Source organism: Cucurbita moschata, unplaced genomic scaffold (genome assembly GCF_002738365.1).
Source record: "Cucurbita moschata cultivar Rifu unplaced genomic scaffold, Cmos_1.0 Cmo_Scf00027, whole genome shotgun sequence".
Lineage (NCBI taxonomy): Eukaryota > Viridiplantae > Streptophyta > Magnoliopsida > Cucurbitales > Cucurbitaceae > Cucurbita > Cucurbita moschata.
The window spans coordinates 144,894-157,630 of record NW_019268543.1 but is presented as its reverse complement, the minus strand read 5'-3'; the positions used below and the strand labels follow the sequence as shown (position 1 = coordinate 157,630).

At 42.2% G+C, this 12,737-nt stretch overlaps 5 protein-coding genes and 1 long non-coding RNA gene across 17 annotated transcripts in view; 2 read left to right on the top strand and 4 right to left on the bottom strand.

Annotated features, from left to right (window-relative positions):
- The window catches only part of LOC111462488, a 2,697-nt gene extending 1,399 nt beyond the window's left edge, over window positions 1-1,298 (bottom strand). Inside the window, exons 1-4 of the mRNA XM_023106075.1 lie at window positions 806-1,298; window positions 632-718; window positions 341-553; window positions 80-244 (exon numbers count right to left, since the gene is read on the bottom strand). Of these exons, the coding sequence (XP_022961843.1) occupies window positions 80-244; window positions 341-553; window positions 632-718; window positions 806-1,024 (684 nt within the window). The 5' untranslated portion in view covers window positions 1,025-1,298. The remainder of the gene's footprint in view (window positions 1-79; window positions 245-340; window positions 554-631; window positions 719-805) is intronic.
- A 623-nt stretch (window positions 1,299-1,921) lies between these two features.
- Window positions 1,922-2,867, bottom strand: LOC111462491. Its single transcript, XM_023106081.1, has one exon. The coding sequence runs from the start codon at window positions 2,560-2,562 to the stop codon at window positions 2,068-2,070; it is 495 nt and encodes a 164-aa protein (XP_022961849.1). The 5' UTR covers window positions 2,563-2,867; the 3' UTR covers window positions 1,922-2,067.
- A 627-nt stretch (window positions 2,868-3,494) lies between these two features.
- On the top strand, window positions 3,495-6,645 carry LOC111462486 (cysteine-rich receptor-like protein kinase 2). Its single transcript, XM_023106073.1, has 7 exons — window positions 3,495-4,654; window positions 4,765-4,878; window positions 5,002-5,141; window positions 5,215-5,425; window positions 5,504-5,738; window positions 5,827-5,977; window positions 6,063-6,645. The coding sequence occupies exons 1-7, from the start codon at window positions 3,889-3,891 to the stop codon at window positions 6,396-6,398; spliced, it is 1,953 nt and encodes a 650-aa protein (XP_022961841.1). The 5' UTR covers window positions 3,495-3,888; the 3' UTR covers window positions 6,399-6,645.
- On the bottom strand, window positions 4,568-5,161 carry LOC111462492. The gene is made up of 3 exons (XR_002713753.1): window positions 5,069-5,161; window positions 4,721-4,843; window positions 4,568-4,639 (listed from the first exon to the last, which is right to left on the bottom strand). It is a non-coding gene; the product is annotated as an uncharacterized LOC111462492 (long non-coding RNA).
- Window positions 6,646-6,704: 59 nt separating the features above from the next.
- On the top strand, window positions 6,705-10,233 carry LOC111462487 (cysteine-rich receptor-like protein kinase 2). The gene is made up of 7 exons (XM_023106074.1): window positions 6,705-8,037; window positions 8,126-8,242; window positions 8,343-8,485; window positions 8,578-8,788; window positions 8,868-9,102; window positions 9,224-9,374; window positions 9,474-10,233. Exons 1-7 carry the CDS (start codon window positions 7,287-7,289, stop codon window positions 9,816-9,818), a joined length of 1,953 nt encoding a protein of 650 aa, XP_022961842.1. The 5' UTR covers window positions 6,705-7,286; the 3' UTR covers window positions 9,819-10,233.
- On the bottom strand, window positions 7,862-12,416 carry LOC111462490 (2-phytyl-1,4-beta-naphthoquinone methyltransferase, chloroplastic-like). 12 transcript variants are annotated; one of them, XR_002713748.1, is made up of 13 exons: window positions 12,114-12,416; window positions 11,953-12,017; window positions 11,778-11,868; window positions 11,600-11,688; window positions 11,271-11,404; window positions 10,997-11,058; window positions 10,767-10,866; window positions 10,584-10,612; window positions 10,388-10,511; window positions 8,729-8,800; window positions 8,588-8,651; window positions 8,080-8,207; window positions 7,862-7,964 (listed from the first exon to the last, which is right to left on the bottom strand). XR_002713748.1 is itself a non-coding variant. In XM_023106076.1 (10 exons), exons 1-9 carry the CDS (start codon window positions 12,243-12,245, stop codon window positions 10,422-10,424), a joined length of 792 nt encoding a protein of 263 aa, XP_022961844.1. In that variant the 5' UTR covers window positions 12,246-12,416; the 3' UTR covers window positions 8,286-8,800; window positions 10,388-10,421. The 12 variants fall into 12 exon arrangements, 4 of the variants coding, with proteins under 4 accessions (XP_022961844.1, XP_022961848.1, XP_022961847.1 ...); XR_002713747.1 differs by lacking the exons at window positions 7,862-7,964; window positions 8,080-8,207 and adding an exon at window positions 8,286-8,517; XR_002713745.1 differs by lacking the exons at window positions 7,862-7,964; window positions 8,080-8,207 and having other exon boundaries at window positions 8,286-8,651.
- Between the last annotated feature and the right edge of the window lie 321 nt (window positions 12,417-12,737).

Here is a 12,737-nt window from a genome sequence, read left to right as displayed (position 1 = left end):
TTTTTTTTTTTTTTTTTTTGATTTTTAAATCCAGACAAAGATAAAAGACGAGGTTTTTGTAACATAGGGAAAGACATACCTGCCAACCAGCTTCAATGGTGTTGAGATCGTCGCCGAAGGAGCCGGAGATGACCCACATCTGCGATAAGCTGAATTCATACTGATCGGCGACTCGAGGTGCCCACACATTGATGCTTGCTTTCGCCCCGAAGTAGTGATCGCCGGTCACGTATCCCACAGCGTGCTGGTTGTAAAAGGAAAAAAGGCATGAGAGAGTGAATGGTCACCTTCAAGCTAAAGCAATCCGCATGTATTCTGTAACTTTTGTTGGAAATCGTACCTCATGCCCGTCGCTGCTTGTTTCTCTCCTAACCCATCTTCTCACTTTCCTTCCAAACATCTGAAAAGAGGTAGCTCTTAACATGTCTTCCTCAGTTGTTCTTCTTATTGGGACGGTTCCCTCTGGGCAATTTTCTCCATTCATGCTCCATAATTGGAAGCTCTCTGTCACCGTCCTAGGCGGCTTATGCCCTTCTGGTCTCTCTGGCGGATCCTGCAAATCCAGACAAGAGCTTAGACTTAGATTCCCCTTGAATTTGGGTGCAACCAACGTAAACTGCGATTTGATTACCAATGGTATCTGCCCTTTCAACTTGGGATGGTCAAATGCGGGTTGCAGGTGAGATAAAACACAATCTATGAGGTCCCCATCAGGACTCTGCATTAAGAAAACCCCTGTCTTGTTTATTGTGGAAACAGAGGCAGTGAAGAAACAGAGTACATACATGTGGAATGGAGTAGTAACCTGAATTGTGTGGAGGGCGGGCTTGTTGATGTTGTCCAAGCGAGCCCTTATCATCTTGAGCTTGTTTAATTCCTGTTGGGGATGGAAGGTCTGATTTGTGGCGTGGGTTTGGGTTGGCGAGGAGTGCAGCGGAGTTATTGTGGAAGTAAGAAGAAGCAGAAGAAGCAAGGCAAAAATGGGAATGGGTTGGGAGATGTTGAAGCAGGCGGAGGAGGCCATGCTCAGGCGGCGTCCAAGCGTTGATCGACGAGAGAGGTAGAAATCAAAGCAAGGAGATTTGGAGCATTGTAGGTTTGAAAGGAAGGGGAAGAAGAAAAAGAGGGTTAGAATTTGGGTATAGGAAATGTGAGTGTGGGGCTGAGTGTTATAAGTAGTTGGGTAGTGATGGAAATGATGATGGGTTCTCCTTTTTCCCCTTAAAGAGAGGGAGGGAGAGAGAGTGTTCCCAGTCTCCAATACAAGGACCGGAAGGAACCTTTAGCTTTTGAGATTAAAGGGGGCAACAATATGAACATGAACATCTGAATATGAACATGAATATATGAATATGAACATCTGAATATGAACATGAATATATGAACATGAAATGTTTGGAGGGGCGGGGTGGGTTCTGAGATAGAGATGGTGTCAAATCATGTAAAATGGAATTGTTGGGAGGTAATGGAAATCAAGTAAAATGGAATCAAGTAAAATAAATGGTAAAAAGTGCATTGGAAGGATGAGAAAGAAAAGGAAGCGTGGAAGTGGAAGAAGGATGTTGTTTGAACAATGATTTTGTCTAAAGCGGGCGTGGCTGTGCTCTCTTCGCTCGCCTTCCCCACTTACTATTTATTAGTAACCCAATTTTCGGCGAATGCTACATACATACATATATGTATACTCATTTATTTGCGAAGCATAATAATTGAATTAAGTTTTGGGTGTAGTTGGAGTGGGCCTTTGGGAAGGAAGGCCCATCAGTGCTCCAACAACGGTACACATCCACATTGGTGCGTAGGCTATGTTGCGCGGGGGTTTGCAGAATAGGATACCAAATGATAGGATATTAGAAAGAAGAAAAGATGAGATATTAGAAAGAAGAAAAGATGAGATATTAGAAGAGAAGAAAAGATGAGATATTAGAAGAGAAGAGGCAGAAGGGGGTTCCTTCTGAATGCTCTTCCCTTCTTCTTCCATTTCATAAATTCAACCCAACCAAGAATGAAACATGAAGGAACAGGCTCAACCCAACCCAAACCAAACCACTACACAAACTCCGGATTTCAGTGCCACCGAATCAAACTAGACAAATACAAGCAGTTGCTCGTCATTTTGCGCATCCTCGCGTTTCTCCGGGTAACCGGTGAACTTAACCCACTCTCCTCCACCGCATCGTCGCAGGTCACGTAATCGGTCGATGCCGCTGAGAGGTTAATGCCGAGGCTACCCTTGTCGTGGCTTTTCAGGTTTGAAATGGCTGTCTGCAGGCTGCTGAATGCGTCGTCGTAAACCTCCAGGCAAACTTCCATGGCCGACGTCTTGTCGCGCCGGGCCTGTCCCATCGCCTTGTACGTCTGCACCATCAATAGCCTGATCGTGGCCTCGAGGACCACCGATGGGTCCGCCTGGCCCCTAGCCACAGAGCGACACAAGGCCGGGTAGTCCGCCTTCTGGCAGATGTCCATTCCAATGTTGAGATTGAAAAATGCGTGGGCAGTGAAGCACATACACGCCAAAATGGCCACAAACAACGAAGAGCATGAAGTTGTGGAAGCCATTATGTTTATTCGAATCCCTGCAATCCGAAGGGTGTCTCGCTGCGCCTGGATTCAAGGACACAGGAGGCTATTCCTTGAACTCGAAATATTTGGTTTCGTTTCGGGCCTGTTGGGTGCAGAGAAGGATTGTTAGCATTATATAGAGGAGGAGTGTTGGGTTGGTTGGCCTTCATTGTAGCGATTGCAGGGCATCCCATGCGTTGCGTTCTTTTCCATATCACAACCGCTCATCGTACGCATTTATCTCCTCTCTCCTCCATTGCTTTGACCAACTAATCCGCCTCTCCATGTGGATCTAAACATCTTCATATTTTGTCACACTCACTCCCTAGGCATGACCCAGATGACATAGAGATATTGTTCCTATTTTTATGGGGACAAAAACACAAAACAAAAGAAACTTACAAAATTTTAGTTAAAAGAAGAGAGAGTAGATTCCACTGATTTTAATGGAGTAGTTGGGTTGGGGTTGACCATTCATCCTTCTCCCCCCACCAATCTCCTGCCTTTCTTTTCAACCATGGCATCATTCTGAGACCAAAAAAATACAGAGGTCTGTATATTTGAGAGGATTTGATGTTGAATAATTTATGTCAACTCACCACATTAATTATTCCTTTCCTTTCAATTTAAAGTCGTCTCTTTCTTATTCATCACACAAAACAACAACACACAGCGACTCCTCCATTTTTTCAAACATCTATAATATTTTAAATAAAGATAAAAAAGAAGTGAGAGGTCAGTTTTGGCTTTTAGTCCAACGTGGTGGCCTTGAGACTCAACTTCCAAGTTTTTGAACAGGATAAGCACTGAATCAAACAAACATTTTTCTGTTTTCTTTTTACTCTCCTTTTTGAGTGTTTACATATATTTGGGCATCGTCAAAATTGAAAAATATGCCCATTTGAAGTTGCGGCTCAGTGCTCCACCGCCCAACCAAGCCACCACATGCCATCTAATTCAAGGCTATCCCTTTGACTTTCTATTCAACCCCGTGTCTCTCTCTCTCTCTCTCGCTCTCTCTCAAAACTTTAAAATTGAAGCTCCCCACCTAATATCCAATCCAAAAATTTGATCTTTCCGACTTCGATTCTGCTTAGCTTTTACCCGTGTTCCAGTCATTGATCCCAGCTCAAGCTGTGTTCTACCCCAACGGAGGTGGATTCATCTTAATGCTGCTTTGCTTCTGCTACTCTCTGCCTGCATCTATCCATTAATGATCGCTCCGTTCTTTTCCAATTCACGTGCCTCTTATCTCTTATTGCTCCACACACATACTTGATTGGCCTTACAATCGGAAGCAGAGACAGGAAAAGGAAGGTGGCCATGAAGACTGGATCGCCACTTGTTCCCAGATGTGGGTTGTTGATTATCATCAGCTCTCTTCTGTTACTTGAAACATCGACAGTGGCAGACCCCAGATCCCAAACCGCGAAGATACTTTGTTCAACCGTGTTAGAGCATAATACAACGGCTTTTGTGCCCAATTTCGTGGGCACAATGCAAGTAATCAGTGACCAAATGCGAACTGGTGGTTTTGGAGTGGCACGTGTGGGTAACGGGCCGGACGCCAACTACGGACTCGCTCAATGTTACGGAGATTTGTCGCTGATGGATTGTGTGTTGTGTTACGCGGAAGCCCGTACTGTCCTTCCTCAATGCTTCCCTTTCAACGGCGGCCGGATTTTCCTGGACGGCTGCTTCATGAGGGCTGAGAATTACAGCTTTTATGAGGAATTTTCGGGGCCTCTTGACAGGGCTGTGTGCGGTAACAATTCCATCACCAACTCCGTTTATGGACAGTCGACCAGGCAGGCTGTGGCCCGTGCAGTCGAAACTGCACCCAACAATGGAGGGTATGCGAGAATTCAAGTGGCTCTCCCTGGAACCCCCAATGCCTCGGTTTACTTGTTGGCTCAGTGCTGGAGGAATCTGAATCGCAGCTCCTGCACTTCCTGTTTGCAAAACGCCTCTGCTTCTATCTTGAAATGCTTGCCTCGATCTGAAGCAAGAGCCCTCAACACAGGTTGTTTCATGAGATACTCTAATGTTGACTTCTTAAATGCAGAAGCTCAAGCTGCAAGGTCAAGAGGTATGGCCCAAAATTGATGTTATACGCTATATTTCATTTCAAGTTTTCAACCTACACCATTTGTACCTGGTTCAAACTTAATGTGGAAATCCCATTCACCCACTCTGCAGGCACCATTGTAGCAATTGTAGTCTCACTGGTGAGCTCTGTTGCTGTTTTAGTCGTTGGAGTGTTGATTGGCATCTACATCTGGAATAACAGATATGTAAACAACAAACGAAGAGGTAAACTTAAAACACTGCCTTTCAATTCATTGTTAGTTCAAGTCCCAAGAACTTGAAAAACAGAACCGATCGATTACTTATTAATTGAGATCACCTGATGAGCATTTATGTATGGATTGAAAGGTTCAAACGATGTAAACAAGATGGCAAAAACACTAAACAATAGCAGCTTGAATTTCAAGTACTCTACCCTTGAAAAGGCAACAGGGTCCTTTGCGGAGGCTAACAAGCTTGGACAAGGAGGATTTGGCACCGTTTATAAGGCAAGTCTTGTTTTGTTTGCGTCAAACATCCAACTAGTATGTATAGCCCAAACACTGAGGTCTTTATCTATAGGGAGTTCTGTCGGATGGAAGAGAGATAGCTGTGAAGAGGCTGTTCTTCAATAACAAACATAGAGCAGCAGATTTTTACAATGAAGTCAACATAATTAGCAGTGTGGAGCACAAAAATTTAGTGAGGTTGCTTGGGTGTAGTTGCTCTGGACCTGAAAGCCTGCTGGTGTATGAATTCCTTGCCAACAGGAGTCTGGACCGCTTCATTTTTGGTAAATCTTGACACCATCATTTCAATGGAAGCACTTATATCAACATTTCTTCTGATTAGCTATGGGAACTATATGCAGATGGAGAAAGAGGTAAATCACTGAATTGGGAGAAGAGGTTTGAGATTATTGTGGGAACGGTTGAAGGGTTGGCTTACCTGCATGAGAACTCAAAAAACAAGATCATTCACAGAGACATCAAGGCTAGTAACATACTGCTGGACTCAAGGCTTCGAGCTAAAATTGCTGATTTTGGATTAGCTAGATCCTTTGAAGAAGATGTGAGCCACATCAGCACTGCCATTGCTGGAACCTTGTGTGTATTTTTCCTTTTTTGTCTTGAGAATGTTTGTATTGTTTTCTTATTGTGAAAGTAGATCATTAAGTGGGTTGTGAATCCACAGGGGATATTTGGCGCCAGAGTACTTGGCTCATGGGCAGCTAACGGAGAAGGCGGATGTGTACAGTTTTGGTGTGGTGTTGCTGGAGACGGTGACCGGGAGACAGAACAGCAGGAGCAAAGCCTCGGACTACTTGGAAAGCATAGTACTGATTGTAAGGAACCCTCTTCTGTAGTTTCCTTTTGTAATTGGGAGTTTGTTGGAAACACAGAGAGTGAAGTAACAAAAACACGAAACAGGCATGGAAGCACTTTCAAGCGGGAACAATGGAAAGGATATACGACCCAAACCTTATGGTTGAAGGAGATGGAAGCATGAAAGAGGAGATATTGAGAGTGGTGCAGATCGGGCTTCTTTGCACACAGGAGAGCGCATCTCTGCGACCCACAATGTCCAAGGTACTGCAGATGCTGATGAAGAAGGAAGAGAAGCTTCCGGCGCCGACCAACCCACCGTTCATGGACGAGAGGACGATGGAACTGAACGACACCAGTGAGGACCCATCCTACTTCAACATGACGGAAGCTTCTTCCTCAGCGGCCACCGTGACCCACAGTTCATTTCATCCCAGGTAATAGCAACTGTAATAGTAATTTAGTGTTCGGGTGAGGAAGAATTTGCAGACAGTTTGGCGACAACTGTATGAACCAGCTTAATCTGAGTGCAATTCTGTGGCCCCTACAATTCCATATCCACGCGTCTGAACGGAATAAATTGTTTTGTGCTTCCTCGTGGAAAGTTTGAATTCAACAACTCTTTTGCTTTAACAAAATACAACTCCCGTAAATTCAACATAGGCTCAATTATTGAAATCCCAGGCTTGTCTTTCTTTCTCTCTCTCTCTCTCTCTCTCTCACTTGGAAAGCTTTAAGGTCATGGGTTTGTTGAGGAAATGAATTAAAAAAATGAGCTTTGTCAATCGGGTTAGGTTTTTCCCTTTTCTCATAATGGGAAAACATGAAACAATCACATTATTTATACAAGGAGAAGACGAGAGAGAGAGAACTTCTTAAGAACTATTTTCCATATCAATATAATCTCATGAAAGACTAAATGTTTCCATAGAAAGCGAGGGCCAGGGTTGTAGTATTTCACACTCATTTCATTTATTAACAAAATTATTGGTTTCAAGAAAAGAAAGAGAGAGGAAAGCCGCCGTTGTTGAATCTTTTGACTGGAGATGGTGTCGTGAGGTCTTGTTTCTTACGCTCAGGGACTCTGCGTTTTTCCAGGATGTTTTCTCCAGCTCCTCCTCCTCCTCCTTCCTCGTCTTGACTTCTTCTCAATTATAACCATCCACTCCCATCACATCACTCCTCATTTTCAACGTTAAATACTTTTCAGTTCTATATTTGGTAGCCCTTTTCGCAGAGCCTGTCGCCCAATCTTCTTCTTCTTCTTCTTCTTCTTCTTCTTCTTCTTCTTCTTCGCCACCCTACGCACTCAACACAACCCCAGAATCAATGGCGATCCAGCTTTATGTCTTATTTTCAGTCCTTTCTATTCTTCTGTTGCTCCCAACTTCGAGTATGGGGAAGCCAAGAGATCAAACTGTGAAAGTGATGTGCGGGAAAGAACTCGAGCACAACACCACGGCCTACGTCCCTAACTTTTTTGGTTCCATGGAAAAAGTTAGACAACAGATCCGAACTTCAGGATTTGGAACGGCCGGCACAGGAATAGGACTTGATGCCAGCTATGGGCTTGCCCAATGCCATGGAGATCTCTCCCCCCTCGAATGTGTGCTGTGTCATTCTCAAGCACGTACAGTGCTTCCCCAATGCTTCCCTTTCAATGGCGGCCGAACTTTCATCGATGGCTGCTTCATGAGGTTCGAAAACTATATCTTTTTTGATGAATATAAAGGACCCGAAGACACTGCAATTTGCGGGAACTTGACCCAAAATGACCCCAACTACAGACAAGCAGCCAAAGAGGCAGTGATGCAAGTAGTCAATGTTGCACCAGGCAACAGAGGCTTTGCGAAAGCTCGAGTGGCTGTGGCCGGAAGAGCAAATGAGTCCGCAGCTTACGCTCTGGGCCAGTGCTGGAGAAGTTTGAACCGCAGCTCTTGCAGATTATGTTTGCAAATTGCTTCTGCTTCAATGTTGTCATGTTTACCTCTATCCGAAGGGCGAGCACTGAACACAGGCTGCTTCATGAGATACTCGAACACAGACTTCCTCAATAAGGACATAAAAATTAGTTCCAGAGGTAAAAAGTGATCCTGCCACACTAAGTTCAGAGTATGCTTACCAACTTTTCTACTTTCCCAATGTCTGAGACCATGCTTTCTCTGCAGGTGCCACAAGAACCGAATTGATAGTTTCGGTCCTGAGTTCTGTTGTTGTTTTGATAATCGGAGGAGCAATTGGTGCTTATATCTGGAAGCACAGATATATACAAAATAAAAGAAAAGGTAAAAAAAAAAAAGACAAAGCTGCAACTTTCATGGTGATCTCTTTGGGGGAGATTAATTGACATTCTTTTCTTCAAATGATATGATTAACACTTCACAGGAGGTTCAACTGATGTGAAGAAGTTAGCAAAAACTCTTCAAGATAGTAACTTGAACTTCAAGTACTCCACCCTTGAAAAAGCTACCAACAATTTCAGCCTCGATAACAAGATTGGACAAGGGGGGTTTGGCTCTGTTTATAAGGTTATTATTCTTCCTCTCCATCTTGACAGGACCTGCAATCTCCAATTATGACCAACAACACATCATTTACTATTCATTCCTATGCATCGCAGGGAACTCTACCTGATGGAAGAGAGATTGCTGTTAAGAGATTCTTCTTTGATAACAGACATAGAGCAGCAGATTTCTACAATGAAGTAAACATGATCAGCAGTGTCGAACATAAAAATCTTGTAAGGTTGCTTGGATGCAGTTGTTCTGGACCTGAAAGCCTACTTGTTTATGAATTCCTACCAAACAAGAGTCTTGATCGCTTCATTTTTGGTAAGGCTCTCTCTGAAAAAATACATTGCTTTAACCAATTAAAAGATCTTCCCTTAACTTTGTTCAAAATATTGAACAGATACCAAGAACAGTAAAGCTCTTGATTGGGATAAGAGATTTAACATCATCATTGGAACAGTTGAAGGTTTAATATATCTACATGAAAATCCAAAGATCAAAATTATACATAGAGATATAAAGGCCAGTAATATCTTGCTGGATCAAAAGCTCCAGGCGAAAATAGCAGATTTTGGATTAGCAAGGTCTTTCCAAGAAAACAAGAGCCATATCAGCACCGCTGTTGCAGGAACCCTGTATGTTTTGTCATCAACAAGTTTTCTTCCAGTTAGTTTGAAATTCCTTCAATTAGATGAAAGGTAAGGGAAGATTTCTAGTGCCACTAACATTCCTTCTTTCTACTTTGTGTATCTACAGAGGATATATGGCTCCGGAGTATCTAGCTTATGGTCAGTTATCAGAAAAGGCTGATGTCTATAGCTTTGGAGTACTTTTGTTAGAAATTGTTGCAGGATTGCAATACAATGGCATTCAAGTCTCCGGAAACATTGAAAGTCTGGTCACTGCTGTAAGTTCTGTGAAACCTTTTCATATCCTTCTTTGATCGCAAATTCTACAAACAATAGTATGACGTCTGTCTTCCTTTTGTTTCTACATGGTAAATTAGATGTGGAGACATTTCCAAGCAGGCACAGTTGAGAGGTTATTTGATCCAAATCTCAACCTTCAGAATCACTACAACAAGAAAGTAAAAGATGAGGTATTGAGAGTGGTGCACATAGGGCTCTTGTGCATCCAGGAGATTCCTTCTCTACGACCAACAATGTCGAAGATAATGCGAATGCTGACAATGGAGGAGGAAGAGCTCCTTCCTCCACCCACCAAACCACCCTTCATGGATGAGATGACCATGGAACTTGATGACTCATGCAAGGACTCACGATATTATTCCAATACGGAGGGCCCTTCTTCAACTGCTACGGTCAGCCATAGTGCTTTTTATCCCAGATAACAACCATAAACTGTGGACCCCTCTAAAGCTCCCAACCCTACAAAACATCCTCAAGAATAGAAGTGGCTTGCATTCCTCGCATAAATGGTCTCTTGAAAGCCACGAAGAGAAAGGATCCATTAGCCAGAGGGTAGCCACCACTAAGCTTTCAAACAAACTGACATCTGTAGATATGGTGAAGAGATAATAAGTTGGCCATAAGTTCCAAAAGGCCAGTCGAGTTGAGCTTAACAGGATTTAATTTTGGGTTCTTCAAGATTTTAGCTTCTCAAAACTCCATTATGTATACGTCCACTTAATTAAGTTTCGATGTTTATTATCCAGAGTTGGGCAGAGTGGCAAAAAGAAACTATATGTTGAGTTATAATGTCTTCATTACATTTACCACAGAAAAAATGTACTAGAATTTGGATGATTTTGTTACGAGGCTTATAACATACATCCTCGGATACGTAATCCACATACTGACTACATAGTAGCATTGGGAAGGGGCCAGAAGAACCTTATGCATTGATTAAACAAACATTGACATCTATGGCAGTTATATATTTTCTGTTGCTTAAACTTACATGAAACAGAGGTTCGGTGAGAATGCCACAGAACTTAATGCATCAAAGACATGAAGCCAAAACACCATATTCTCACAATAGTCAAGTTCCAAAGCTTTGAACCAAGGCAAAACATGAATCCCATTTAACGAGATGCCACCAAATTTCCCATAAGGCCTCCACTAATTTCATAATGTATAGAGGTAGAGAACCCTACCTCTAAAGCAAGCTTTTCCAATTCCTTTCCTGTATAAAAATAAAATTTGGTCAGCAGGTGATACTAAAAGAAGATCCCAAATTCATAGTTATAAGAATATAAAATAAGTAAATAAACAGAAGGCTTTTGTTTACAGAACAAATAATAAAAGCAGTTTCCTGTCAGTAGAGACAAAGAGCCTGCCTGTTGAAAATTCACTGATGGATTTAGACAGATATTTATAATCCTCGGCAAGCCCATAACCAGATGCCACTGGGACAACGATGTTGTTGATCATCCATTCCTTGCATAGAGGAAGTTCAGAAGAAACAAGCAAAACAAGTAGGGGTTTTAGAGATACAAACTGAGTAGACACTCACTAAATTTGAAGTGTGCACCACAAAGCAAAAATTTAGGCCTTTACATAAAAGTACCTGAATAGAAGCAGTAGTCGGTTGCGTAGCCTTGCTGAAGTCGAGAATTGATAGCTTACTACCTGGAAAGACCACTTGAATTTTTTTAATCAATAAGTGTACGCAAATTTTGTAACTGAATTCTACCATTTTATCAATGAAGAAAAAATAAAGAGAGGGATCGTTCTCACGAGTTGAGTCACAGTAGTAAATTCACAATCCAAGATCAGAAAGCACACCCCTCCCCCCGCCACAAAAAAAGAAAAAAAGTAATGGAGAATAACCAGCAAAAGACCTTCTTTCAATACTCTAAGCATCTCCTCCAAAGCTTTCCGTTTATCTAGCACATTTCGTAGACCGTAGCCCATCGTAATGGCATCGACAGAACCGTCAGAAAATGGCAAATTGAGAGCATCACCCTCCACCCACCTTCATTTCGGCAGCAGCGTTATTACATTGATAATTTCAAAAACGGTTACAAATTGCAAAAATTGTAATTCTTACTGTAGCAAAACTCTATCGTCATAGTTTGATTTTTATAAGATAAATACTGAGTAGAATGCTTCAATATTTTCTAAATAGTGCAGACCAACATATTTATGGTTCAAGATTATCAATGCTCACTCAATGTTCTTATAGCAGGGTCTGGAGAGAGAAGTTTGGCGAGAAGAAGCAATACTTAGCTGCTGCCGTGAGAAATCAAGACCCGTCACCTGTGAATTATCACCAAAGAATCGGGTGATTAGATATCATGATCGACAAATTAGACAAAGAAACCAACTTGGGTTTTGCGTCGGGTGACCTTGCCGTTGGATCCAACTTTCTGAGATAAGAGGAACGCCAAATCGCCGCTTCCGCAGCATATATCCAAGACGCAATCTCCTGCCTTTGCACTGTTCCAAAATGTTCGAAAGCTTAGAAAAAATAAGAAGAAGAGATAAGTCAATTCGGCATCAGAAAACGAGAACATCGCATACCCGCTCCAGGAGACGGCCATCCGTTTCCAAATACGATGCTGACCCAAACTGAGCAAATCATTCAACTAAGTTCGAAGCAGAAAGGAAAGTAAAACTTCAAGAGGGGAAAAGGAAAATGAGAAAGAATGGATAGAGGAAGAGAAAAGTAAATGTAAGCGGACGTTATCATAGACAGGCGCAATACGGTCGAACAATGCCCGGCGGTCGGTAGCGCATTGAATAGGGCGGTGACGCAGAAGAGCTGGAGTGGTTGAAGGAGAAAGACGGAATTGGAGTTGAAGGGATGAAGCCATGAAATTGCAGGTGACCGCTTCGCCTAAAGGAGAACTATGCTTATGGTGATCCCGCTCGATTCACCCTAAACGCAAGCCGCCATTGTAACACTCCCGCCAGACTTGACTTTGCTGCATTTGCGATCGTTCCACACAATCCGGCTTATCCAGTTTACGTTTTTCCAACAATAAAAATAAAAAAAGATAAAATTAATTTCTTTTTCTTTTTCTTTTAAACAAGAAATGTGAGACGAGGAATTTGGAGCTACGATTTAGCTTAATTGATAAGTTTTTTTTTTCTTTTTTTATAGATTTATCATGTCCAATTATTTATAAAAATATTATAGATTTATGTGGCCTAATGTTTAAATCACTCCAACCTAAAATATTCAACTTGTGCCATGATGAAAGTTTCATCCGCTAATTTAGGAATTAATCATTAATTTAGAATCAAGAAATACTATTTCCATTGAAGTGAGGCATTTTAAAAAGCTTCAAACGGAACAATATTCT